The 24664-nt window shown below is 42.6% G+C and overlaps 1 protein-coding gene across 1 annotated transcript in view; it reads right to left on the bottom strand.

Annotated features, from left to right (window-relative positions):
- Positions 1-24664, bottom strand: part of DOCK5 (dedicator of cytokinesis 5) — a 93995-nt gene that overhangs the window by 11013 nt on the left and 58318 nt on the right. Inside the window, exons 33-38 of the mRNA XM_070952288.1 lie at positions 22968-23049; positions 21617-21701; positions 18431-18517; positions 10169-10345; positions 3780-3863; positions 44-181 (exon numbers count right to left, since the gene is read on the bottom strand). Of these exons, the coding sequence (XP_070808389.1) occupies positions 44-181; positions 3780-3863; positions 10169-10345; positions 18431-18517; positions 21617-21701; positions 22968-23049 (653 nt within the window). The remainder of the gene's footprint in view (positions 1-43; positions 182-3779; positions 3864-10168; positions 10346-18430; positions 18518-21616; positions 21702-22967; positions 23050-24664) is intronic.

Raw genomic sequence — 24664 nt, 5'->3', positions numbered from 1 at the left:
CCCGCGAAAACCTCAGAAAACAAATATATATATATATACATACCAGGGTGATCACGCCGTAGAGCTTCTCCACTTTCTCTCTCAGCTCCTTGAAGCAAGACGTTAGCCTGTCATGAAGAGGCTTCAATTGCTCAGTCAGTTTCTTCCCATGGATTCTAATCCCTTCAGCCAGCAAAGGCATCTGCAAGAGGCAAGCCAGATCAGAAGGTTAAGGAAGCACAGAGATAGACAGTTGATACCTTGGCACTGGACTGCTTCAAAACTCATTGAATTCAGCATTCAACTCATTTTGAAGCAGAAATCTTGTCTTAGCACTCATCTTTCTCCCGGTAATCAACACACAAGGAAGAACTTGCTGATGTCGATTGCCTTGTGACTTGTTATTTCTTTTGGCCACAATAGCAGGTCATGTGGTAAATCATGGGGTTTTCTCGCTACTCGTTGGTTTAGTATTAGGCAAGTCTTCTGGAATAAATTCTAAAGACCTTTTTATTTCACCAGGCAGGCCTGGCCTAACTTTCTCCCTCTTTTTAAACATTTTTAATTTTTTAAATATTTTTTAGTATTTTTAATATTCAAAGTTTAAATTTGTTTTAAATTGATTGGGGTTTTAAATTTGTCTGGGCCAAACTATTTAATTCGGTTTTATCTCTGCTTTTTAAATTTTGTATATATGTATTTTATTGTTGGCTGTTCACCGCCCTGAGTCCTTCGGGAGTAGGGCGGTATATAAATCAAATAAAAGAAAAGAAAGAAAGAAATTGCCGATGGGTACTGAGGTACCACGGTAGTTTCAAATGTAATTTGGAAAACAAGAAGGCTGACCTTGGGCATTTCTTGGCTTAGTTTACCAACGAGGCCAAGCCAGGTTTAGACATATCTAGATTATACATCATGCGTATTTGGGTAAACTTAAATCAACTGGAGTCCTTGGTGCTCTCTGAGCTTGGTTGTTTTATTGCAGACATTTCATTACCCACCTAGGTAATCTCATCAGTGCTGGGAGTGGGGTTTGCTCTCTGTTTACATACAAGTGGCTTGTCTTGTTAATGTTGATGAGATTGTTCTTATATCTCACCTTTCCTCCAGCTCAAGTGAATTTATCTAGCAGTCTCCTTCCATGTTTTCCCTCATATTTCCATGGTTGAAGATGGGCTTGAATTCCAATGCCATTTCAACTCTTTTTTTTTTTTTTTGTCACAATCCTGATCTATGGTTTCATGTTTTGTTTGTTGATTTGCATCCTGGTTGGGAGTTATGTTTAACCGAGGGGTTATTTTTTTTTTTTTAATTTTTATTTATTTTTATATGCCACCCTTCTCCGGAGACTCAGGGCGGCTTGCAATGCGTTAAGCAATAGCCTTCATACTTTTGTATATGTTATGTTTAACCATGAGCAAGATAAAAAGAGCCTTGGTAGTACAGTGGTCTAAAGGACCCTGTTATTAAGACCAGCTGCCTGCAATTACTGCAGGTTCGAATCTCGCCAAGGCTCAAGGTTGACTCAGCCTTCCATCCTTTCTAAGGTAGGTAAATTAAGGACCCAGTTGTGGGGGCAATAAGCTGACTTTGTATAAATATACAAAAGAATGAAGGCTATTGCTTAGCGCATTGTAAGCCGCCCTGAGTCTCCGGAGAAGGGCTGCATATAAATCAAATTAAAAAAACAAGTGATCTAAATAAACATCAATGAAGCATAATTGTCTGAATTTACACAACATGAGGAGCTCTAGTCTAGACCACGGCTTATGGCTGGTTTGCAATTTATAAGTCAAACCCAAACAAACTTCATTGGGGCTTAATGTGATATGAATCAAATGTCTGATTTAGTCTGTTGGCCAGCAGACTGTGGATGTCTTCATGGTTTTTTTTCCTAAGTGAAAAGGTTAGGCATTTGTTGTGGCTCCGTTGCCTGAGCCTGAGCTATCGACAGATGCAGACTCTGAGAGTGAGGGGGAGGAGTTGGCAAGGCCTCCCTCTCCAGGACCCTCCTCTCTGGCAATGCCTCCGGAGGACACCGAAGGCCAAACGATAGGCTCAGAGCCAAGCACGTCACAGCAGCCACAGGTGGACAGCGACGAGGAAGATAAGTGCTGGCTGGACCCTCGGCAGAGGCGCAGGGAGAAGCGTGCGCAGCAGAGGGGAAGGCGTGCCAGAGATTAGCTGAGTCACTGGACCACACCCCACAGGGTATAAATGTGGGTGTGGTGGCCGGTTCAGTTTGTGACGAGCAAAAATTGGAAATACTCCATGATCTCTGCATTACTGGACTTTGCCTGCTTTATCGGACTGCATTTGGACTAATCTTTGTTTTGTGTGAGTAAAGTTTGAATTGGGAGCTAGCCACTGGGTTGCTGCCAGCTTTATCATCAAAGAGTTTTGTCGTGTGGCTTATTAACTCCGGGCTGTCTGTGTGGGTGTGTGCGTGGTACGGGGACAGAACAGCATTGTTGGACATAACTAGCACTTTAACCACAAATCACCAAGATATATTAGACTGGGAATAAAAGAAGAATCTTAGAGAAAGCCAATGCTGAACCACTTTGTATCACTGTTAACATAGACATGCTTATTTAGTCCCTATCAAAAATCAAACATCTTAAATGTTTACTTTTACCTTGCTGCCTAGGTTTCTAAGTTAGTGCTGCTGGTTATTAGTATTGTGCAAAACTTTGGCTTTAAGGGCATAAAAAGATGCTTCAAGGCAGCGGTGAAATCCCAATTTTTTTACTACCGGTTCTGTGGGTGTGGCTTGGTGGGCGTGGCAGGGGAAGGATACTGCAAAATCCCCATTCCCAGCCCACTCCCGGGGGAAGGATATTGCAAAATCCCCATTCCCACCCCACTCTGGGGCCAGCCAGAGGTGGTATTTGCCGGTTCTCCAAACTGCTCAAAATTTCCGCTACCGGTTCTCCAGAACCTGTCAGAACCTGCTGGATTTCACCCCTGCTTCAAGGATCTGTGAGGGTGTGAATACAGCAGGTGTCTGCAACTCCTTAAACTTAGCTGGATTGCATAATTCTGAAAAAAAAACTAATTGGTTTAAGAAGCTGCACACAAGAGATATGTGCATGCCCCCATTTATTTCAAAGCACCTTTGGTCTATGAATTTGAAGCACTGTGTCATTCTATTAGTCAGAACTTAAAATATTGTGTGTGCAGAGCTCATGCTTTTTCACCGACCATTATTTTTGCCTCTTAATAAGATTGCCTTCAATGATTTCCTTAGCACTTTTATGATTACTTCTAGTTTAACCAATAAACCATGTCAAATATGCCAAGAAATGATGCCTTTCTATATCTTTAAATTGCATTGCTATGCTTAGTTGTTATGTTGTTATGGGAAGCATTTTAGTGTTGTATGCGTGTGTGCCTCCAAATTGTTATTGGCTCTGTAACTGCCTGGATTAGTCCCTATTTTGATATAAGATTTTGGAAGTGGCTTGTCATTGCTTCTTTCCTAGGGCTAAGAGAGATTGACTGGCCCAAGGTAATCCAGCTGGTTTCGTATCTACAATGGGACCAGAACTCATAATCTGGTTTCTAGCCTGATGCCTTAACTATTGCACCCAACTACTACTGCTTTTTTTATGGGCAACACAGGATGTCTGCCATCTTGCTACCATCCAGCTGCAGCAACATCAGGTAGAATCCAAGCCAGGTGAAATCCCAACATCTGTAAGATGCTACTTCAGGAAAAGTTATACCGTTACGACAATATTACTTCTGCAAAACAGCCTACGGACATCTTTCTACATTATCTGCATTCCTGTAGGTACCTGTAAGGCAATTAGTTGCTTGAGTAATTCAATCTTTTCTTGATCTTCAGAGTGTTCCTGAACATATTTCTCAGTGAAAAAGGCCTGCAGAGATTAAAGGAAAAAAAAAACCAAGACAGTCTAAATGTTTGATCCTATAATGAAAAGAATCAAATTGAGCTATATGGACAGCAAGAAAAAAAACATCTTGAAGATTGTTTTTATATACGATAACTTCGGCAAGATAAATCAGTGCTCAAAAGTGAAAAAAGTTTAACATATCCTCAATAAGGAATGATTGGTGAAGATGATGGAACTTCAGAGATGGCTAAATTGACTTTCTTGATTAGGAAAACAATAATAAATTATGGCTGATTGGAAGACACACACACACCCTTTCTCCTTTTTTCATGAACTAGAACAAAATGCAGTTAACATCTGAGGTGAAAAATAGATAATTCAAAAAGTGAGAGATTTTTTTTTTGTAACCAAAAATAAGAAATAACTTTGTAATACTAGTATTTGCTGCAAAGGAAATTGGAAGTTTCTTTCTATTTCTTTTTATCTTTTTTCTGGATTTTTTTTTCTTTCCTACTCTCTTTTTGTGTCTTTGTTTTCTTTATTCAGTATCAGTGTCTGCTAGTTTTTCTCTTTTAAAACTTTTAATTTTACAGAGAGAGAGAGAGAAAGAGGGAGACAGAGGGGGAGAGAGAGAAAGAGGGAGAGAGAAAGAGAAAGAGGGAGAGAGAGGGGGGAGAGAAAGAGGGGGAGAGAGAAAGAGGGGGAGAGATGGGTGAGAGAGAGGGAGAAAGAGGGAGAGTGGGGGGAAAGAGGGAGAGAGGGAGAGAGAAAGAGGGAGAGAGAGGGATGAGAGAGAGAGAAAGAGGGAGAGAGAGGGAGAAAGAGGGAGAGAGGGGGAAGAGAGAGGGAAAGAGAGATAAAGAGGGAGAGAGGGAAGGAGGGAAAGAGAGAGAGAGAGAGAGAGAGAGAGAGAGAGAGAGAGAGAGAATAGTCTCTGTCTATGATGGTTTAAATTTCTCCATCTCTGGAAGTTTTTAAGAAGCAGCTGGACACCTGTCTTTCAAGGATAATTTATCTGGTTTTCCAGCAATAAATTGGATTAGATTATTCCTGTTGTCCTCTCCAACTTCATGATGATTCTACAAAAACTTCATACTATGAATAAACCAATTTTTTAAAAAATAAGAAAGCTAAGGGCACAGGCTAGAATATTATGTATTTTTATTTTAATGCTCTGCAGAATCTCACCATGTTCTTTCAACTCTGATTTCTGAGGAGAAGCAGGAAGGGATGGCTAGCTTCCTAATGGTTCTTAGGCCTTGAACAGTTTCAACCCTTTGTACTTAAACATCACAGTAACATTTGTTTTAATTGCCTTATGCTTGGTCCCCTAAATTCTTTCAGGAAATACGGGATAATCTGCTACTATTTGGAGGTTCTGACATTCCTCACCCATTCCAACAATACTCTGAACTCCACCGTTCTCTCCAGAAACAAGACATAAAGTAAGGACAAGGAGTACTAGTTGCAGCCTGCCTGACTTCCTTGCAGAAGGATGAGTTTTAAATGGAAACAAAGAGTCAGCCACAGCATAATATAGCTGGGAAAAAACCAAAGTAAATATTATGCACAAACATTTCACACTTTCCATGGAAACAACACATTTCTTATTTTTGTACTCAAGATGCTTACTCACTATTTTCCTTCAATGCATGAATGTCTGTTTCTGGGATCTTTGAACACCATCATAATAAATGTCATGTTATCTTTAAAACAACAACAACAACAACAACAACAACAACAACCACCTGCTCCTTGGAAATACTGTGGACCCAGGCTGGAATCACACAGCAACTATTCATAATCCTCCAGATTCATCTCTGCTGAAAAGAAGCATGGTGGCTTGAAGGGTGGAATGCTGGGCAGTAAGTTAGAGAGCCCACGTTTGAGACCCGGGAGCTGTGTGGGGCAGGGTTGAGCTCTCATCCTTCACTCCAGCTCCTGATGGCGACATGAAAGGAGCCCCCAAAAGGAGCTCCCAACTGGGCCTCAGTGCTTCTGATATTGTTCTGCCCCAGCTATGGACCCCAAAGAACGCAGCACACACAAAGTCTGTACAAACCTTAGTTTACTAAAATAAAATCAGTTTTTCAAACAAAGGCTGTTAATTAACTTTCTTAACAGCCTGCAAAAATCCAAAGAATAAATAATCTTAATCTTACTATGGTTGGCAGAAAGCCCAGAAGCAATTTGCAGCAAACTAAGATCAAGGCACGAAGGAGAGTGAACGGTTGTTCCCTGCAAATTGCTTCAGTCGGCGTTCCTCCTTAAATAGGCTAAGGGAGTGGCCAATTAGCCCCAAGCCTTACTCTCAAGGAGACCTCCTGAGGAGCCAGTCCTGCCTTTTGGCAGCTCTGCGTACCCGTGCATCGAGAAGAGGCTCCTCCTCTTCGTCCTCTTCACTTAAGGAAGCCTCTGGCACCATATCTTCTCCAGCCTCATTGTCTTACTCAAGTGCCAGCTGCACAGGCTGCTGGCGCAGCACCACACCAGCCTCCTCGCTGTCCGAATCAGCCACCAGCTGCACAGGCCGCGTACGGGCCACAACAGATACGAGTGTAGCATCTCAACTGAAATCTTATCCAGAATAGGGCATGATTGAACGGAAGAAAAAGAGCACAGAAAAGGCAGCACAGCATCCTTTGACTAAGACGAATAGGTTTAGTCCCACAATTCAACTTGGAAGTTGCCTTCCTAATCTAATTTATGAACACAGAGAGGCTGAGAAAAGGGGCAGGATGAATGGATGTGAGAAAAGCACAAAGTTGGCAAATAAATCACAAATTTAATGGTATCCTTGGTCAGATCTAACACGGCAGAAACACCCTTTTATATCAACCGATGAGCAGCCAAAACAACTAGGCTCACCACCGCCAATTTCCATAACGTTATTAAAGAAACAAATAATACTTGGGCTAGAGTGGCAGAAATAGGCGCAGAATTGATTCTCAAAGGCAGATATGGGGAATGTGCAGCTTTACACATGTTGCAGAATTATAATACTAGCTTTCCTAGAACCATATAATTGTAGGAGATGACCAGGCTTAGCCTGAGGGAGGGGTCAAACACGTCATAAGTCAAGAATCCCTGAGTCCCCACAAGAGATTTAACTCCAGCCCACCTTGAATTCCTTTCTTAACTCCCGCTAATTTCCCTTGACCATTAGTAGTTCAGATTCTTATAGCGAGCTTAAGCTTGCAATAAATCTTTTGAACTTCCTGAATCTCCCGATTTCCCCGATGTTTGACATTAATCCTAGAAATTCAAGCAGGGTTTCCTGCTTGAGCAGAGGGTTGGACTAGAAGACTTCCAAAGTCCCTTCCAACTCTGTTATTCTTTCCCCATCAATGGGCATACTGGGGATAATTTAAGAACATCTGCAAGATCACGTCTTCTCCAGTCCTACTCAGAAGTATACAACAGTACAGGATAATCTATAAGCAAGTTGTAACTCCTTTTGGAGCAGAAAACTAAGCCGTGAAGCCGTTTTCTTCTTTAAAAATAAATAAGTAAAACCCTGACTAGCAGGGGAGAAGGTATTGTGGCAACAGGATAAAACCCGCAAAATTCCATCAGCTAGAATCCGAAGTGCTGAGCCTCGTCAGAAAACCACAATGCCAAACAAGGGAGGCCAAATGATTTGTGCAGGACATTGATTTCTGGTTTTTAATGTGAAAAGAAAGATTTAGATTATTATTATTAAGTGCCCACAAAAGCCCAGCTCCCTACCCCAGCTGAGTCAGGGAGAGGAAAAAGTGAGCAAAAATAAAAATAAAAAAGGCTGATAGCTTTCAGATGTGGCAACCCCATTTGGAAGCCGTGACAGCTTTTCCATTTTTGCAAATCTAACTTTAGCACCGAAAATAGAGAAGCGGGAGCTCAAAATATTTCCTTGGCTGAAAATGGATCCTTCCTCCATGCCACAATTGGTGCATTTGCTGGCTGCCTGTATCACAAAGCTTTCCACTCTAAAGGTACCCACTGTGCATAGAAGTGATAGTAATATGTTCTAGCTAGAAGTAAGCTCTGCTCGTGGGTGGTAGTAGGGAGACACAAGATGTTAAAATGTTCCACTCATCCTAATTTCCAGATGTGCACAGGGGTTTGCAATGATCTTTACACCTCTAACCAGGGGTGGGTTCTAAAATTTTTTACTACCGGTTCTGTGGGCGTGGCTTATTTTGTGGGTATGGTTTGATGGTCATGTGACAATTCTTTAGGATTTAGCAGAGGTACTGGTCTACCAGGCTTTTAACTGCTTGCAGAGCTGTACTGGTCTACCCATTTGTTCTTGGAGCGTTCCGGTCTACCTATTTGTTTTTGGAGGCACCGGTCTACCCATTTGTTTTTCGAGCGCACTGGTCTACCCATTTGTTCTTGGAGTGTCCCGGTCTACCTATTTGTTTTTGGAGGCACCGGTCTATTCATTTGTTTTTGGAGGCACTGGTCTACCACCACACTGCCTTTTAACACTGATCAGCTGTAGGGCGGCCCTTTGAAGCCCCACGGCAAGAGTTTAAACAGTTTTTTTCCTTCTAGCCATCAGCTGGGACTCGGGAGGCAGCGAATAGATTGGGGGCGGGGTCAAATAAAAGGTAAGAATAACGCGGGGGGGCAGCTACTGAACAAAAAAACCCGTTTTGGTGATGTCATATCGTCACCGCTACCGGCTCGGCAGAATCGGGCCGAACCGGGAGGAACCCACCACTGCCTCTAACCCTAAATCCATTAAAATCCTGTTTTCTGGAAGTACATTTGGCATTGCCGCGCTATCCATAACTGAAATCCTAAGGAGGAAAAGACACTTTGATCCCGGATAGGCTGGTGATATAAAATATGTGTACAAGTATAAAATATGTGTACAGATATGTAGGACAATACATCACAGTTGGCATCAGAATTTCCATTGCTAAACAATGGAACAATGGCAGTCGTTAAATGAATTGTGCCTGATTTTATGACCTTCGCTGTCATGATCGTTAAACAAATCACTGCGGTTGTTAAGTGAATCACATGGCCGTTAAAAAAATCTGGCTTCCAGCTGGGAAAGTTGCAAATGGTGATCACATAACCCTGAGACCCAGCATCTGTCATAATTTTGATCCTGTGGCCCATGGGGATGGCATGATGGCCATAAGCGTGGGGACCAGTTGTAAATCGCCTTTTCCAGTGCCACTATAACTTCAAATTCAGAGATACATACAATACCAGACCTCCAGATTTTTCGTCGGGCCCTGAAAACTTATTTATTTCACCTAGCCAGGCTGGCTTGATCCCACTGTTTTTGGTTAAATTTAATTGATTTTAATTGGGTTGTTTTGAATTGCGGCCAAAATATTTAATTATTTTTAAACTGTTTTTAAATTTTGTATGTTCTGTATGTTTTATTCTGGCTGTTCACCGCCCTGAGTCCTGCTGGAGAAGGGCGGTATACAAATTAAAATAAAATAAAATAAAATAAATAAATAGTTGCTAAATGAATGGTTGTCAAGTTTAAGATTAGGTGGACTTCATAATGTGTGCCACTGAAAAGTATCTGGAAACTTAAGATGGGTGTAAAATGCAGGACTTCTTATTCCTCCCCAAAATACATTAAGTACATTAAAAGATTGTCATTTCTATTGTGGGTAGGTAATCCGCAATAGATTATCACTATCTATATACATCTATGGAGATTCTCAGCCATCCAGGTCATGGTTGTCCCAAAGGTGCTTTTTCAAAAGGCAACTGGACTTTCTTTGTCTTTCCTTGAAGATGTTTCACTTCTCATCCAAGAAGCTGAGAAATGAAGAAGTTCCTTGGATGAGAACTCCACTTGCCTTTTGAAAAAGCACCTTTGGGACACTATCTATATAATGTCTGAATGGACAAAATTTGGTGAAATTTCAGTAAAGAGGGAAAACGGAGGAGGGCAGATTAGACAGGACCTCCTATACCTATCCTTTTTCTTTAGAGTTCATCTTTGTCTACCATCTATCCCTTCCCTTGTTCCTTTTCATTCTAAATTAAAATTCCAGAACGTCAACGACTCTCTAATTAAGTTTATTAAGTTATTATTATAAAATGAATGAAGTCCATAGCTCACCAAAATGTACCTATTACTACAGAAAAGGAATGCTTTAATGAATGGAAACCAAATCCTTTGACTTCCACCCTTAAATTTAATGCCAGCTGCTGCAAGGATTCTTTTCCAAATTCTCTGATATCTATAGTACTGTTCATGTAGCTAGATTCTATGACTCTGCCTCCCTGTTTCAGGAAACTGACACAGCTATCCCATTCCCGAGATTGTTGTGTGCCCTACAACAGAGAGCAAGGAAACAACCAACCTTCTCGTAGTTGGTATAGCCACCCATTACCGCTGGATCCACAATGCCATTCAAGAGCATGGACAGGGGATGGACAGGCAGGGCGCGGTCCCAAGCATGTTGCTGCACACAGTTACTGATCTTCTCATTTGTCCGCTCCATGGTTTCAATGGCGTTCTCCAAGGGGCTGATCTCCTCCTGGAAAGCACCACAAAAACGAGTTATGGTCAAGACTACAATGAAATAATGGATGCTAGGCAATGAAAATGTCAACAGAAAACCAACTGTCCCCACTCCAAACCCTTTACTGGGCAACGTCCATAGTTAGATCCTGGTCATTCACTCAACCTCGAAAGGTCAAGTAGGGACTCTACTACCTCAATGTCATAGGAGATGCTAACCAAAATCTCATCATTTTTTTTTAAAAAAAAGAAAGCATAAGTTTTCAAGTTCTGCGCCTGGCTTCTGTTGTCCCCTTTTCTTTGCTTGTCAACAGCCAAGTTATTTCAGGAAATGACTTAACAAATTACTCCTAGTTTCACTTTCAAGTATATACATATGAATCAGCTGTCAATTATAAAAGGCTTAAACTCGGGGTAAGAGGATAGCAGTTTCTGTGCTCAATGTAACTTAAGTCTGCACAAACCCAAGTTAAGCTACTGCATAGTCAAAGCCCATTGGAGTGACCTTAGGCCAAATCAAATCCTTGAGGGATTGTAGTACTATTCAGACATTTAGAGGAAGGACCAAAATAAATCCACATTTAGAGGAAGGACCAAAATAAACTGTAATAAATACAGTAAATAAACTGTGGTTTGCTCTGTGGGATTGGAAGGTAGCAGTTTCCTATTTCTGAGTTAGAAAATCTCACTTTACTAAATTATATGGATATGTCCATATAATTGCCAAACTGACATTAAAGATTAAATGTAGGGGGAGTGGGGAAGGAAAAGTTCAGTTTAGCAAACTTTGCAGGTAATTTGTTTCCTTTAATTACCAGTCACCCCAACAGTTCGTTCAGAAAGGGAACAACACAAACACTCTGGTGCTTACAAGCAATGTGGGATTGGGTATCCAAGTGCCCTTGAATGCTAGTTTATTCACAAGCACTTCCTCATGGGCACATAGAGATATTAAATTTGGGAAGGTGGGTAAGAAATCAATGAAGGTTCCTGGAACCTTTTCTAAGGAGAAGGCCTAGAAGAAAAAATGTCACAATAAATCAAGCCTTCCCTAATCTGTCAATCTCCAGAAATGTTGGATTCTTAGCTCACAAAGTCCCGCGATTAGCTGAAAACTGAAGACCATCTAAAGCAGGGGTGAAATGCTCCCGGTTTGGACCGGATTGAGCCAGGCTAAGATTCGATATTGGGATAAAACTCAAATATTAGAAATCCAAATCTTTGGTTAAGACAGAAGTGCCTCTTCCGTGCCAAGGTGCTGAATTGACAAACGGTATTTGACGTAGGTACAGAATTGTAAAAGGGCAAACTGACCCTAAACAGATACATCTGGTGTTTAATGGTTATTGCACCCCAAATGTCATGTAGATTTCAGAGAGAAAATATTGTTTCCCTTACTGTCCTCTTTACTGCTTGTGAGGCGTCTTCTAGCCTCTTATCTCCTTTTGTTATGTCTTGAGCTCCGGAGCTGAAAGCCTGAGCCTGTGGGAACGGGGCTGTTATGTCTTTCCTAGAGATAGATTAAAGGGTAGCTTCTACGTGTGAAATGCATCACTCTCTGTAATACTTTTGTCTTTAAACTGTATAAATACATGGCCAGAAGAAGCCATCGGCGTTCAGACTTTTTCGTGGTCTTCGGACTGTTTGAACCTTGCGCAAATAAAAACTCTTTCCTGCACTGAAGAGCTTGTCCTAGTCCGTCATTTTTCCTGCAACAGCTGGCGACGCCGCCGGGACTGGGGGCAAGGCGATATTTCGCTGAGGACCGTTTTGACCCCTCGGGACCATTGGGAGGTCGCTCCTGAACATTCTCCAGGCGCCACGGAGATACGTCTCCGGGAGACAGCCGCGATAACCCTATGGCCCCGACGGTGCTCTGATCGAGTCCAAGAACCCTGCGGTGCAGGAAAGGTGGTCTGAACAAATTCCTGGCCAGGAATCTATGGAGTGGGAGCGTTTTAAGTGAGTATATTGTAAAAGAATTGTACCTGCCTCATTTGAAGGCAGACGGAGGGACCTGATCACTCCCTCGGACTCGGGGTGGCTACCCTAATGAAGTCCATGTCAGGTTGTGTGGGTGGTTAAGCCATCGCATTTCTCATTAGTGGCCGTGAGTTTCCGGGGCTATGAGTCGATGGCAGTGTGGTAGCAGGGATGGGGTTCAGAGCATGCCAAATACTCCATTGGCATGCATGTTAAAAGGTTTTGACAAGTATTTTAGCAACCCTTCCTATCCGAAAGGATCAAAGGATCAATTAAAATTCTTATGTAAACATGTGTGGCCACAAAGGGAGATGGGCTGACCCCCCTCCCCCTCAGGGATGGTTAAGGGAAGAAACAGTGGATAAGTTGTGGGGAGTGATTGTAGTGAATCAGGATAAATATCCTGATCAATTTCAATATATTGATCAATGGGTGAGACCCCTGTTGAAAAAAGCTGAGGATTTATTGCAATGTAGGGCTGAAACAGTCGGGTTATGTGTATCTGAGCAGGCAGGAAAAGTAAGGGGGCTGCTGGAGGGAGCGGAGGAGGAAATCAGAGGCGTATGAGTGATCCTGGCGTGAAGTCAAGGGGAGTCATCCGCCTAGAGGTAGCAGTCAGAGTGAGGGAGAGGGGGATGATGATGATGATGATGATGATGATGATGATGATGATGATGATGATTTGGAGGCTGTGGGGGCTGTAGGTGGAGAAGAAAGAGCAGGAGGCACGGATGAATAAAAAGGCTGCTTTGTTGGCAGGAGCACTGCGAAGTGGGATGCGAGGGGATTTTTCTCCCCCCCTTCCTTTGGAGGGGAGAAGGGGAAAAGAGATGCTTTTAAAACTTTTTTTCTCCTTTCTGGTGTTTGTCTGGTTTTTTTTTTTTAACAAAATAGGCTGTACACCACCCTGAGTCCTTCGGGAGAAGGGTGGTATAGAAATAAAATTATTTGGGAAAAGGAATTACTTGGGAAAAGGAATGCCCAAGACAGATGGTGAGAAGTAGAGGGATGAGAAGAGCGGATTTTGGGTCAGGGATGCGTGGGCAGCTCTCTGGGAGAAGGGGAGAGCGAGGACAGAGGAGAGGTTTGAGCAGAAAGTATTGGATTGGCAGACATGACTTGGTCAGATTGAGGGGGACCAGGCTTGGAAGAACCCCCGCCTGAGCCATTAGTTACAATGAAAATAGGGGGTCAGTACAGAACGTTTCTGGTAAATATGGGAGCAGGAAGATTAGTTGTAAATAAGCAGATTGCAGCCCCCCGGATCCCATAAAATTCAGGTCCAGGGGGTATCAGGGCAAGCCATGGGGCGGCAGGTCTTGAAACCAGAGATGTGTGATTTTAAGGAAGCTGAAATCCAGCATGAATCCTTGTATATCCCTGAATGCTTTATTTTGTTGCTAGGCAGGGATTTGCTGAGTAAATTAGGGGCAACAATTTCTTTTGATGAAGATAGTTAGAGAATGACCATAAGGCATTCTCCGGAGGAGATTTGGAGGTTGTTTGATGTGCGCTGAGGATAACCTGCCGGGTTTTGCAGCTCGCCACCCTCCAGTGGGGGTGGAACTAAAACCTGGAGTGGAGTCTGTGAGTATAAGGCAGCGTCCCGTTTCTTGGGAAGCTATTTGTGCTATTTATGAAAGCATTCAGAGATTTGGAAGCGGGGTTTTTGGTGCCTATTTAGTCCTCCTGGAATACTCCAATTATCCCAATTGAACAGTTAGATGGGTCTTACAGCCCGGGGCACAGTAACTTTACACCCGGCCGTGTTGAATCCATATTCCCTGTTAAGTTTAATTCCACCCCGGGCTGAGTGGTTTTCTGTTATTGATTTAAGGGATGCATTCTTTACAATTCCCATTCACCCCGTAAGCCAGCCACTGTTTGCATTTTGAGTGGGAGAATCCTTATACAGGAATGAAAATGCAATATACTGGGACTCGGCTGTCTCGGGGATTTAAGACCTCCCCCACATTGTTTGGAATAGCGGTAGCTAGAGACTTACAGTATTATGTGCCTCAACAACCAGGAGACACAATACTGTAATATGTTGATGATGTTTGGATCAACAGGACTGACAGAGGATTTATGATGGGAGAATACTAAGATGAATGCACGAGGATGTTAGATTTGTTACTAGAGTGTGGTTATTGGGTAGCAAGAAAGAAAGCTCAATTGGTGAAAAGGAAAGTTAGATATTTGGGATACAATATAAGGGTCATCGAGCTTTAGGACCAGAGCGGAAAAGGGCGGTCCTAATGCTGGTAGAACCCCGGACAAAAAGACAACTGAGAAGCTTTTTTTAGGACTAGCTAGCTTTTGCTGTAATTGGAGGGGGGGGCCAAAAAGCTGGCCCCACTGTTTGAAGGTGCTGGCTGCAAGTGCAGAATTGATTCAGAATTGTAATAAATTTACTTTTTCTTGTCCTATACTCATGCACTCCCCTCATGAGGAGCAGTCTGTGTTGGATACTAAGGGACATTTGTGGATTAGTGGGCAAAGGTTGACAAAATATCAGGTAATTAGGAGTGAGAATCCACAGGTGTGTCTGGTGGTGTCTAACCGATTAAATCCAGCAACTTTGTTGCCTACGGAGTCTGTTTCTGAGCATGATTGTTTACAGGTATTGGAGGTTTATTCCACCCGACCATGTAAAAAAAAAAAAGAAAGGTAAAATAAGGTAAATATGTATGTTAGGTGGCCTGATTTAGGTCGTAAAGGGGGGGGGGGTTGGAATATGGAGATGGTACAAGAACTTAATAAGCAAATTGAGAGATTCCAACAATATGTGATGGAATAAGTACCCCCTAGATTAGTAACTTAATGTCACTCATTTGAACCTGGGGACCAAGTGGAAGATGGAAGGGATCTTTTATTGGTATTATGACTTCTCCACTTGCTATTAAGATTGCAGAATCAAAATCATGGATCTATCGGACATGAGTCAAGGCAGCAGCTGACACCGGCTGGAAAGTGTCCGTGGTCAAACAACATCCAACAAAACTGACATTTGAATGTGCTTAAAGAAAGCTTTTGTATTCTATATATAGGTTACCTTGATGTATATCTGCTGATGTAACCCGCTGTAAGCTAAAAAGAGGATGGAGCACCTGCTCTCTTGAATTGGTCCGGAACTTGGATCCTGACAAGAGATTGAAGATCATTGCGGATCCATGTGGGAGGAAAATTGGGTGTGGGCACTTTGAGTAATTGGGGTAGTAGCTTTATTGATTATTGTGTTTTACAGATATAAGCAATGGTTTTGTGGACAACCAGGGCCCATTTGATTTCTCAGTCATTCCGATTCCTAATATTTCCCCAACCGGCTGTGGAGTGTGAACCTCTTACAGATGAAAGAAGTCCCTGCTTAGGACACCCTGGAAGCTGCCTTTTGATGCAAAGGAACAGAAAAAAAGATTTTTTTAATTGTATTGGTTTTGTAATTGTGGGTGTGAGTGTTGTTGTTGCACTCACTGTATTGATTGTGTTTTATGTATAAGCTGTAAGGTAGAGTGGGACGTGAAAATTATAGAGGAGGTGCTAGTACATTATTTGGTAATAAATCCTGAAGAAGTTCCCTTGTAATATTATCTGAAAAGGGGAAAGCTGAATATACCCGAAATCCCTAGCTATGTAACAAATACCTTTGTCAAATTGGCAGGAGACATAGCCCACACTCTGAATGTATCGGATTGTTTTGTATGTGGAGGAACTAACATGGGAGAAAAATGGCCATGGGAAGCCCAGGAATTAAATTGTTCCAAAGTTTTAGAAATGGATTATAAGGGTAATCTGTCATATAATAAGGGTAAGGATGGAGACTGGACTTTGACTGCTAGTTTGGTAGGGAATGTTTGTTTCCAGAGAAAAATTGTGGCAGGCTGTCGTCAGGTAGGAAACCTTATATGTACAGGAAAATGGGAAAGTAAGGTATGGTGGTCAGGAGGTACTGCCACAGAGAGTATTAAAGGGCCCTGTTTAAGGTAAACGGGTTCTCTTTTTTTTACAAGATCCAGATAATCAGACCCTTGAATGGCTGGCTCCTGATGGACTATACTGGATATGTGGTAAGATGGCATATGGGGTTCTACCTAAATCCTGGTGTGGAGCTTGTGTCCTGGGAATAATTGGACCAGGATTCTTTTTGCTTCCCCTTAAAACTCGACAGGTTTTAGGTGTCCCGGTATATGATGAGGTGGGAAGCTTAAGACAAAGAAGACATGTAGACACATCTGCAATAGGGAAAGTTAGGGTCGGAGGTAACCAACGTAGTTGGGGAAGTGTAGAATGGCCTGCAGAGTGAATTATTGAGGTTTATGGACCAGCTACATGGGCGGTAGATGGCATGTATGGCTATCGGACCCCTATATACATTCTGAACCGTTTAATTCGTCTGCAAGCTGTGGTTGAAATCATCACCAACGAAACTGTAAAAGGTCTTACTCAATTAGCTAGGGAAAGTGTCAAATCAAGGACATATATTATGCAGAATAGGTTAGCTTTAGATTATTTGTTAGCCAAGGAAGGAGGGGTATGTGGAAAGTTTAATTTGACTAACTGCTGTGTAGAAGTTGATGAAAGCGGAAAGGTTATTAAGGAAATAACAGACAAAATGGTTAAAATAGCTCATGTGCCAATCCAGACTTGGAAAGGTCTTAATTTATAGGATATGTTTTCAGGATGGTGGTCAAGGTTACCTGGCCTGCAGGCCATCTTTGGCCTGGTAGGATTAATAGCTGCGGGGTGTATTTTTCTCCCATGTATTTTACCTCTGTTTGTTAAAACTATCTCTAAAAGTCTATCCTTGCTGGTGGAACGTAAGACAACCGCTCAGGTGATGGCTATGTGGGATTACAAACGGCTCCAGCAGGAAGAGGACCTATGGTGTGACTCGTCTGGATAAACAGATGAGTCACAAAGGGGGGTATGAGCCAGGCTAAGATTCGATATTGGGATAAAACTCAAATATTAGAAATCCAAATCTTTGGTTAAGACAGAAGTGCCTCTTCCGTGCCAAGGTGCTGAATTGACAAACGGTATTTGACGTAGGTACAGAATTGTAAAAGGGCAAACTGACCCTAAACAGATACATCTGGTGTTTAATGGTTATTGCACCCCAAATGTCATGTAGATTTCAGAGAGAAAATATTGTTTCCCTTACTGTCCTCTTTACTGCTTGTGAGGCGTCTTCTAGCCTCTTATCTCCTTTTGTTATGTCTTGAGCTCCGGAGCTGAAAGCCTGAGCCTGTGGGAACGGGGCTGTTATGTCTTTCCTAGAGATAGATTAAAGGGTAGCTTCTACGTGTGAAATGCATCACTCTCTGTAATACTTTTGTCTTTAAACTGTATAAATACATGGCCAGAAGAAGCCATCGGCGTTCAGACTTTTTCGTGGTCTTCGGACTGTTTGAACCTTGCGCAAATAAAAACTCTTTCCTGCACTGAAGAGCTTGTCCTAGTCCGTCATTTTTCCTGCAACAGGATCACTCGATCCGGTAGCGATGGAGGCGGGTGGTTCGGAGAACCGGTAGCAAAAATCCCTGCCCTCCCCCATGCCCAGTTGAGCCGCACAATCATCAGAGGCTTTTTTTTTTTTACTTTTAAAAGCATTTTTTCTACAACCTCTTTGGCTGAAAAATGCTTTTAAAAGTATAAAAAAAAAGCCTCTGATGATCGCGCGGCTCAGCTGGGATCGTCAGAGGCATTTAAAAGAAAAAAAGCCTCTGCTAATCAGGCAACTCAGCTGGGATCGTCAGAGGCATTTAAAAGAAAAAAAACCCCTTTTTTTCTTTTAAAAGCCTCTGACGATCCAAGCTGAGTTGCCTGATCGTCAGAGGCATTTAAAAGAAAAAAAAGCCTCTGCCAATCAGGCAACTCAGCTGGGATCGTCAGAACTTTTTGAAAGCATTTTTTTACAACCTCTTCGCCAAAGAGGTTGTAGAAAAAATGGTTTTAAAAATAAAAAAAAAAATTGGCCACGCCCACCCAGTCACATTACCCCCACCACCACCAAGCCACGCCCACAGAACCGGTAGTAACAAATCTTAGATTTCACCACTGATCTAAAGGCTACCAAGTTGGGGAGGCTGAATTAGAGACTGCAATAAAAGCTTCTCACCATAGTGACTTGCTTGACTTCAAACCATTTGAGGATCCCAGGGAAAGAATAGGCGGTTGTATAGGTGGTACGTTCTATCCACATAGTCTAAGAAGACAAAAAAAAACACCAAAAAGGAACAAGACGTAAAACATATGTATATTTTATATTATACCTATGCAAGGAATATTCTCTCTTAGCCCTTCCTCAGCAGAATGATGGGGCTAAGAATCAGAAGCTCATTTCCCCCCCAAATCAGTCTAATGCAAGAATTTATGTCTGGATTCATACAACATGTTAATCTAGGCTAAAATTGAATATGTGACTCATGATGTCGTAGGAACTAGGTAATCAGATGAAGTCATAACACGGTTTGTTTTGAGTACAGGTAGTCCTCGGCTTACGACCACAATGGAGCCCAAAATTTATGTTGCTAAGTGAGGCATTTGTTAAATGAGATTTGCTCCATTTTATGAGCTTTCTTGCCACGCTTGTTAAGTGAACCACTGCAGTTGTTAAGTTAGCAGCACCGTTGTTAAGTGAATCTGACCTCCCCATTGACTTTGCTTGTCAGACGGTCATAAAAGGTGATCACATGATCCCAAGACATTGCAAAGGCCATAAATATGAGTCAGTTGCCAACGGTCTGAATTTTGATCGCATGACCATGGGGATGCTGCAACGGTCGTTAGTGTGAAAAATGGTCATAAGTCACATTTTCCAGTGAGGTTGTAACTTTGAACGGTCACTAAATGATCTGTTGTAAATCGAGGACTGCTTACAAGAATGCCATTTTGCTAGCTTGACTCATAATCTGACATGACCGCATTATTGGAGGCCAGGGATTGTCAACTTTTTTTTGACAATCAGGGGACGATGCTTTCATCAATATTGACTGCCAAGTTGGGTGCAATCATCCACCCGATATTTATCCAGAAGAAAAGTGGAACAACTGCTTAGTCTCTAAGGATGTTGTCTACTATCTTATCTTTTTTCCTTTTTCCAAAAATATCTCAGGATACCCAATGCCTAAAGGAGTCATTGGAGTTCTTATATCTTATTGCTTATATCTGTACCTAGTTGTACCTTCATTACTTGATTCAAAGAACCTTAAAAAAAAATTAAATCAGGAAGAGCAAGGAGTTGGGTAGCCTTCATGCAAAGTCCTAGGCTATATTGAGATCGGATCTATTGGAAAAAAGATTGCTCCAATTTGTTTTTCAATCACCTAGACCCGTGAGGGCGAACCTATGGCACGCATGCCACAGGTGGCCTGGCATGCCAGCTCAGCTCTCAGCCTCTCTAGGAGACTCTGGAGGCTGGGGACAGCAAAAAAGTCACTTCCTGTCTAACCAAAAGTTGGAAAACGGGCCCTTTCGGGCCTCCGGAGGACCTCCGAGGGGGTGGGGAAGGCTGTTTTTGCCCTCCCCAGATGCATAAAGAGGATCTGGAGCCAGGTGAGAAAGAAAAACGGGTCTACTGGGCCGTTGCATGCCAGGAGTGGGAGTCGCGTGTGCATGCACAGGGTGGGATACATAGAATTATGGGTATGGGCACACACGCACGCGAACCTCCCGCCCCCCCTTTCCTGGCACGCGATAGCAAAAAGGTTAGCCATCACTGACCTAGACCTCCTAATGCCTCGTGAAAGGACCACCTATATTATACCAGCAATTTCCTATGTCCTTTTAGCTAGATCAAGAGATGATGTTCTAAAAGTTGTATTTTAAAGAATAGAATAGAAGCTGGAAAGGACCTTGGAGGTCTTCTAGTTCAATCCCCAGCTCAAGCAGGAGAACCTATACCCGTGATGATGAACCTATGGCATGTGTGCCACAGGTGGCACGTGTAACCATATCAGTGGGCACCCCAGCTCAGCTCCGGCGCGCATGCCAGCTGATTTTCGGGCCTTCTGGGCCCACCAGAAGTAGGGAAACAGGCTGTTTCCTGCCTCCAGAGGGCCTGGGGTGGGTGGGGAAGGCCCGTTTTTCTTTCTCACCTGGATCCAGATCCACTCTATGCATCTGGGGAGGGCGAAAATAGCCTTCCCCACCCCCTCAGAGATCCTCCAGAGGCCCAAAATGGCCTGCATAGAATTATGGGTGTGGGTACACATGCGCGCGAACCTCCCCCGCCCCCCCTTCCTGGCACGCGATGGCAAAAAGGTTAGCCATCACTGACCTGTACTATTTCAGATAAGTGGCTGTCTAGTTTCTTCTTAAAAACCTCCAGTGATGGAGTGCCCATAATTTCTGAAGGCAAGCAGTTCCACTGGTTAATTGCCCTGTTAGGATGTTTCTCCTTAATTTCAGGTTGCTTCTCTCTTTGATTCATTTCCAACCATTGTTTCTTGTCCTGCCCTCTGGTGCTTTGGAGAATAATTTGACACCCCCCCCTTTCTTAGTGGCAGCCCCTCAAGTACTGAAATACTGCTATCATGTCACCCCTAATTCTTCTGTTCTTTTCAAAGTTCTCTGATGTTTTTCATTTGAAATAAGACCAACTGCTAGTTCATCACAGGCAATATTAAGTAAAACTCAAGCTGAACAACTTCAAGTCAAAGAATAAGGGGATCACATTTCCCATATGACTTAAAATAGGACTTTCTCCCTCCCAATTTCTTCTGAAATTGAAGTTAGAGAGATCATTATATTTGGGGGGTTAAACTATATTATTATCTATTCCCCATTCACTTTACTATCATACCACTGAATTTTGTTAGGGTCCCAAAGGATGCAACCCTACCAACAAAAATAACCCAGATTTGTGTTCCATCCTTGGACAAAGGACTTTGTATTTTAGGGTTTGTATAACTGTTGATAATTACCGTATGTCCTATTGCTTGCTACGTGTTTGCTACCAAAATGCAAGAATTTATTCCTCCAAAATTGAGGAACCAAAGAATCAAGCCAACATATGAAAAGCATGTGTTTTTCGGCAGGCCTGGGGCTGTTGATCTCGCTTTGCGATCTGGCGAGATCCAGCCACAAATGGTATGAATACATTCTAAGGTTTTTAATGTTTTTTAATCTTTTAAATGTTTCTAGAATGGTTTTTTAAAAAATGTATTGTGAGCCACCCTGAGTCTCCGGAGAGGGGCGGCATATAAATTTAATAAATGAATGAATGAATGAATGAATGAATGAATGAATGAATGAATGAATGAAAGGAAAAAATGACAGGGATGGCAGAGAAGAAATGACTTACTGCAAATTCATTCTCAGGATCTTTTTCTCCTTTCCTGAAAGGCCGCGAGTGTTGGAACTGTTGTACTTCGTTGGATCTATAAAAGCTAAAGCAGCAGATGAAAACAACTTAAAAACTCAGCCAACACCCAAAATCTAAGTCTGATATCAGTGCTATAACAATCCAGGTTAGTGGATATTGAAAGCAGTAGAACACATGAATGCATGCTAAACAGATACTTCATTCAATTTCCTACATTTCTGTGGTTTGTTCAATTTTGGCTAAATGACTGCATTCTATTCAACAAAAAAGCTAAACTATGGCTTAGTGGCACTTAAGGATCAGGGTATTTAAATGATCTGATATAATGCTCCATCTAAACATTTCAAAATCGTAATTCCAGATACATCCCTATGAAACAACCAGACTTATCTTCTATGATGAGGATAGTGTCAAGTTTCTGAAAGATGCCCTAATTAATTCATGAGCCATGATCCAAACTTCAAAGGAAATATAGTAATTTATTAGGAGCAACATTCCGGCAATACTCGGATGTAGTTAGGACTGATCCTACGTAGATTTACGTTCCCCTATGACCCTGTCTCTCCCCTCCTCTCTGGCCATGTCATAAATCACATTCTCCAATTAACCACTTTGGCTGGCCACCCTCCTTCTGATTGCGGTCAGAAAGAATGTATGGAATTCACTTCAGTCCTCCCTCCCGCCTGCTCATGGCAACTTGAAAGCTTTGCAAGTTGACATTCGGCTCCCCTCACTTCCCGAGGGCCGGCCATGGTTGCCTGATTTTCCCTCCCAGCACCCAAGACATCAGGGAGCTGTTGGAGAGTCCAGGATTCAGGAAACCTGTTAATCTTTACAGATTTTTAAAAGCAGTCCTAACTGTCTGTCAAGTTTCCGAAAGATGCCCTAATTAATTCATGAGCCATGATCCAAACTTCAAAGGAAATATAGCCATTTATTAGGAGCAACATTCCGGCAATACTCGGATGTAGTTAGGACTGATCCTACGTAGATTTACGTTCCTCTATGACCCTGTCTCTCCCCTCCTCTCTGGCCATGTCATAAATCACATTCTCCAATGAACCACTTTGGCTGGCTGTGAAACCTAACACCCTCCTTCTGATTGCGGTCAGGAAGAATGTATGGAATGCACTTCAGTTCTCCTTCCCTCCTGCTCATGGCAACTTGAAAGCTTTGCAAGTTGACAGATAGGTTAATTCATGCCTTCAGCTGTCAAGAATGTAGAAGTCAGTCTTTCTGCATTCTGGTCTTTATGAAACAGGGTAAAGCAGCCCTTAGCTAAGTAATTTGTTTCTAGATGCGGAGAGGTAAATTGGAGGTGAATCCTTACTTTAGAATCTGCTCTGGAACAGGCTTGTCTTTGTAGCTTGGAGGAAGGTTCATGACAGGCTTAACTAAGAAACACTGTATGTCTGAATGTACAAATTAAGGAAAAAAGGAACCAGAAGGTGGACAAGAAGATGCTATGATCTGTTCCTCATTGAGAAAAAAATGAATACTTAGGAGGGGCTACAATCGTAACAATTGTTTTACCCCATGCACTAAACCAAGTTAAGTTATAATCCTAGTGGTGGCATTCAGACACGCTAAGCTTGATAAATTTCAACTATGATTAGTTTTGGAATGTGTCTTATGGTATTGTGTGATCCGAGCTAATGGCCAGTTTTTACTTCAGTGTCCTGCAAGAATAGCAATGGGAATAGCACTTAGACTTATATACTGCTTCACAGTGCTTTACAGCCCTCTCTAAGCAGTTTATAGAGTCAGCCTCTTGCCCCCAACAATCTGGGCCCTCATTTTACCCACTCAAAAGGATGGAAGGCTGAGTCAATCTTGAACCTGGTGAGATTCGATCTGCCAAACTGTTGGCAGCCGGTGATCACCAGAAGTAGCCTGCAGTACTGCACTCTAATCACTGTGCCACCATGGTAGAACCCTGGTAACCAGGTTAATCTTTTTTGTGTGTGAATACAGCTTGACATATTGACAATTGTGTTGAATGTTTTATCCAATATGAACACTTCCAGGTTTCATTTGGGATAGCTGTAATACAGAACATCTGGAGAGATCAAGATGGAAAGGGCTGGTGTAGATACTTTTTACTGATTTATAAAGTACTGTGTTTTCCCGAAAATAAGACCCTGTCTTATATTTTTTTGAACCCTGAAATAAGCGCTTGGCCTTATTGCCATGCACTCAAAAGCCCAATTGGGCTTATTATAAGGGGATGTCTTATTTTGGGGAAAACAGGGTAGGACTGAGAGGTTATACGTAGCAGCATATGGTCACCACACTAATTGTGTAAGCAGAAATGTACTATGAAAAGAGAGACTAGTGCCGAAAATAATACTCCCAAATTATGTACATAATACTGGGGTAGGTTGAGAAATAATCTATGCTAAAGCTCTGTTTTCAGATGTACCTACAATAAGGATACCTTCGGCACCAAGTGCCAAAACGGGAGCGCGCCCACGGGGGAGCAGCAGAAACTGGAAGAGCAGCTCCCTGGTGCGCATGAGCATGCTGGGAAGCTGAGCTTCCGGTTTCCGGCATGCACATGCATGCCAGTCAACTGGTCTTGTGGTTTCTGGTGTGCGTGTGCATGCGAAGACCAGCTGACTGGCATGCATGTGCGCACCGGAAACTGGAAGTTCAGCTTCCCAGCATACGCATGTGCACCAGGGAGTTGCTCTTCCGGTTTCTGGTGTTCCCGCACGTCCAAAGACCAGCTGGCCGGAGTGCATGTGCGCACCAGAACCTGGAAGAGCAACGGGTGATGGTTGGTGTGCCTGGAGAGATGGCTCTGTGTGCCACTTCCAGCACATGTGCCATAGGTTCACCATCACGGCCTTATACAGTATTAACTTTCCACAGAATATGAAGGAGACCCGAAATAGTCTGGAAATATCAATCAACTTGCAGAATAAACAACTTAAATGACAATTCAAGTAAGTCAACCTTGGGAAAATGGAAAAAAGGAGCGGGGAAGTCAGACATTTGGAAAAAAAATAATAATAGCTCACAAGT

Source organism: Pituophis catenifer, unplaced genomic scaffold, assembly GCF_029215685.1.
Source record: "Pituophis catenifer annectens isolate HBS135680 unplaced genomic scaffold, rPitCat1.0.hap2 SCAF_12, whole genome shotgun sequence".
Taxonomy (NCBI): Eukaryota; Metazoa; Chordata; class Lepidosauria; order Squamata; family Colubridae; genus Pituophis; species Pituophis catenifer.
Note: the sequence above shows the minus strand (reverse complement) of the source record. Positions and strands in the feature narration are given on the sequence as shown.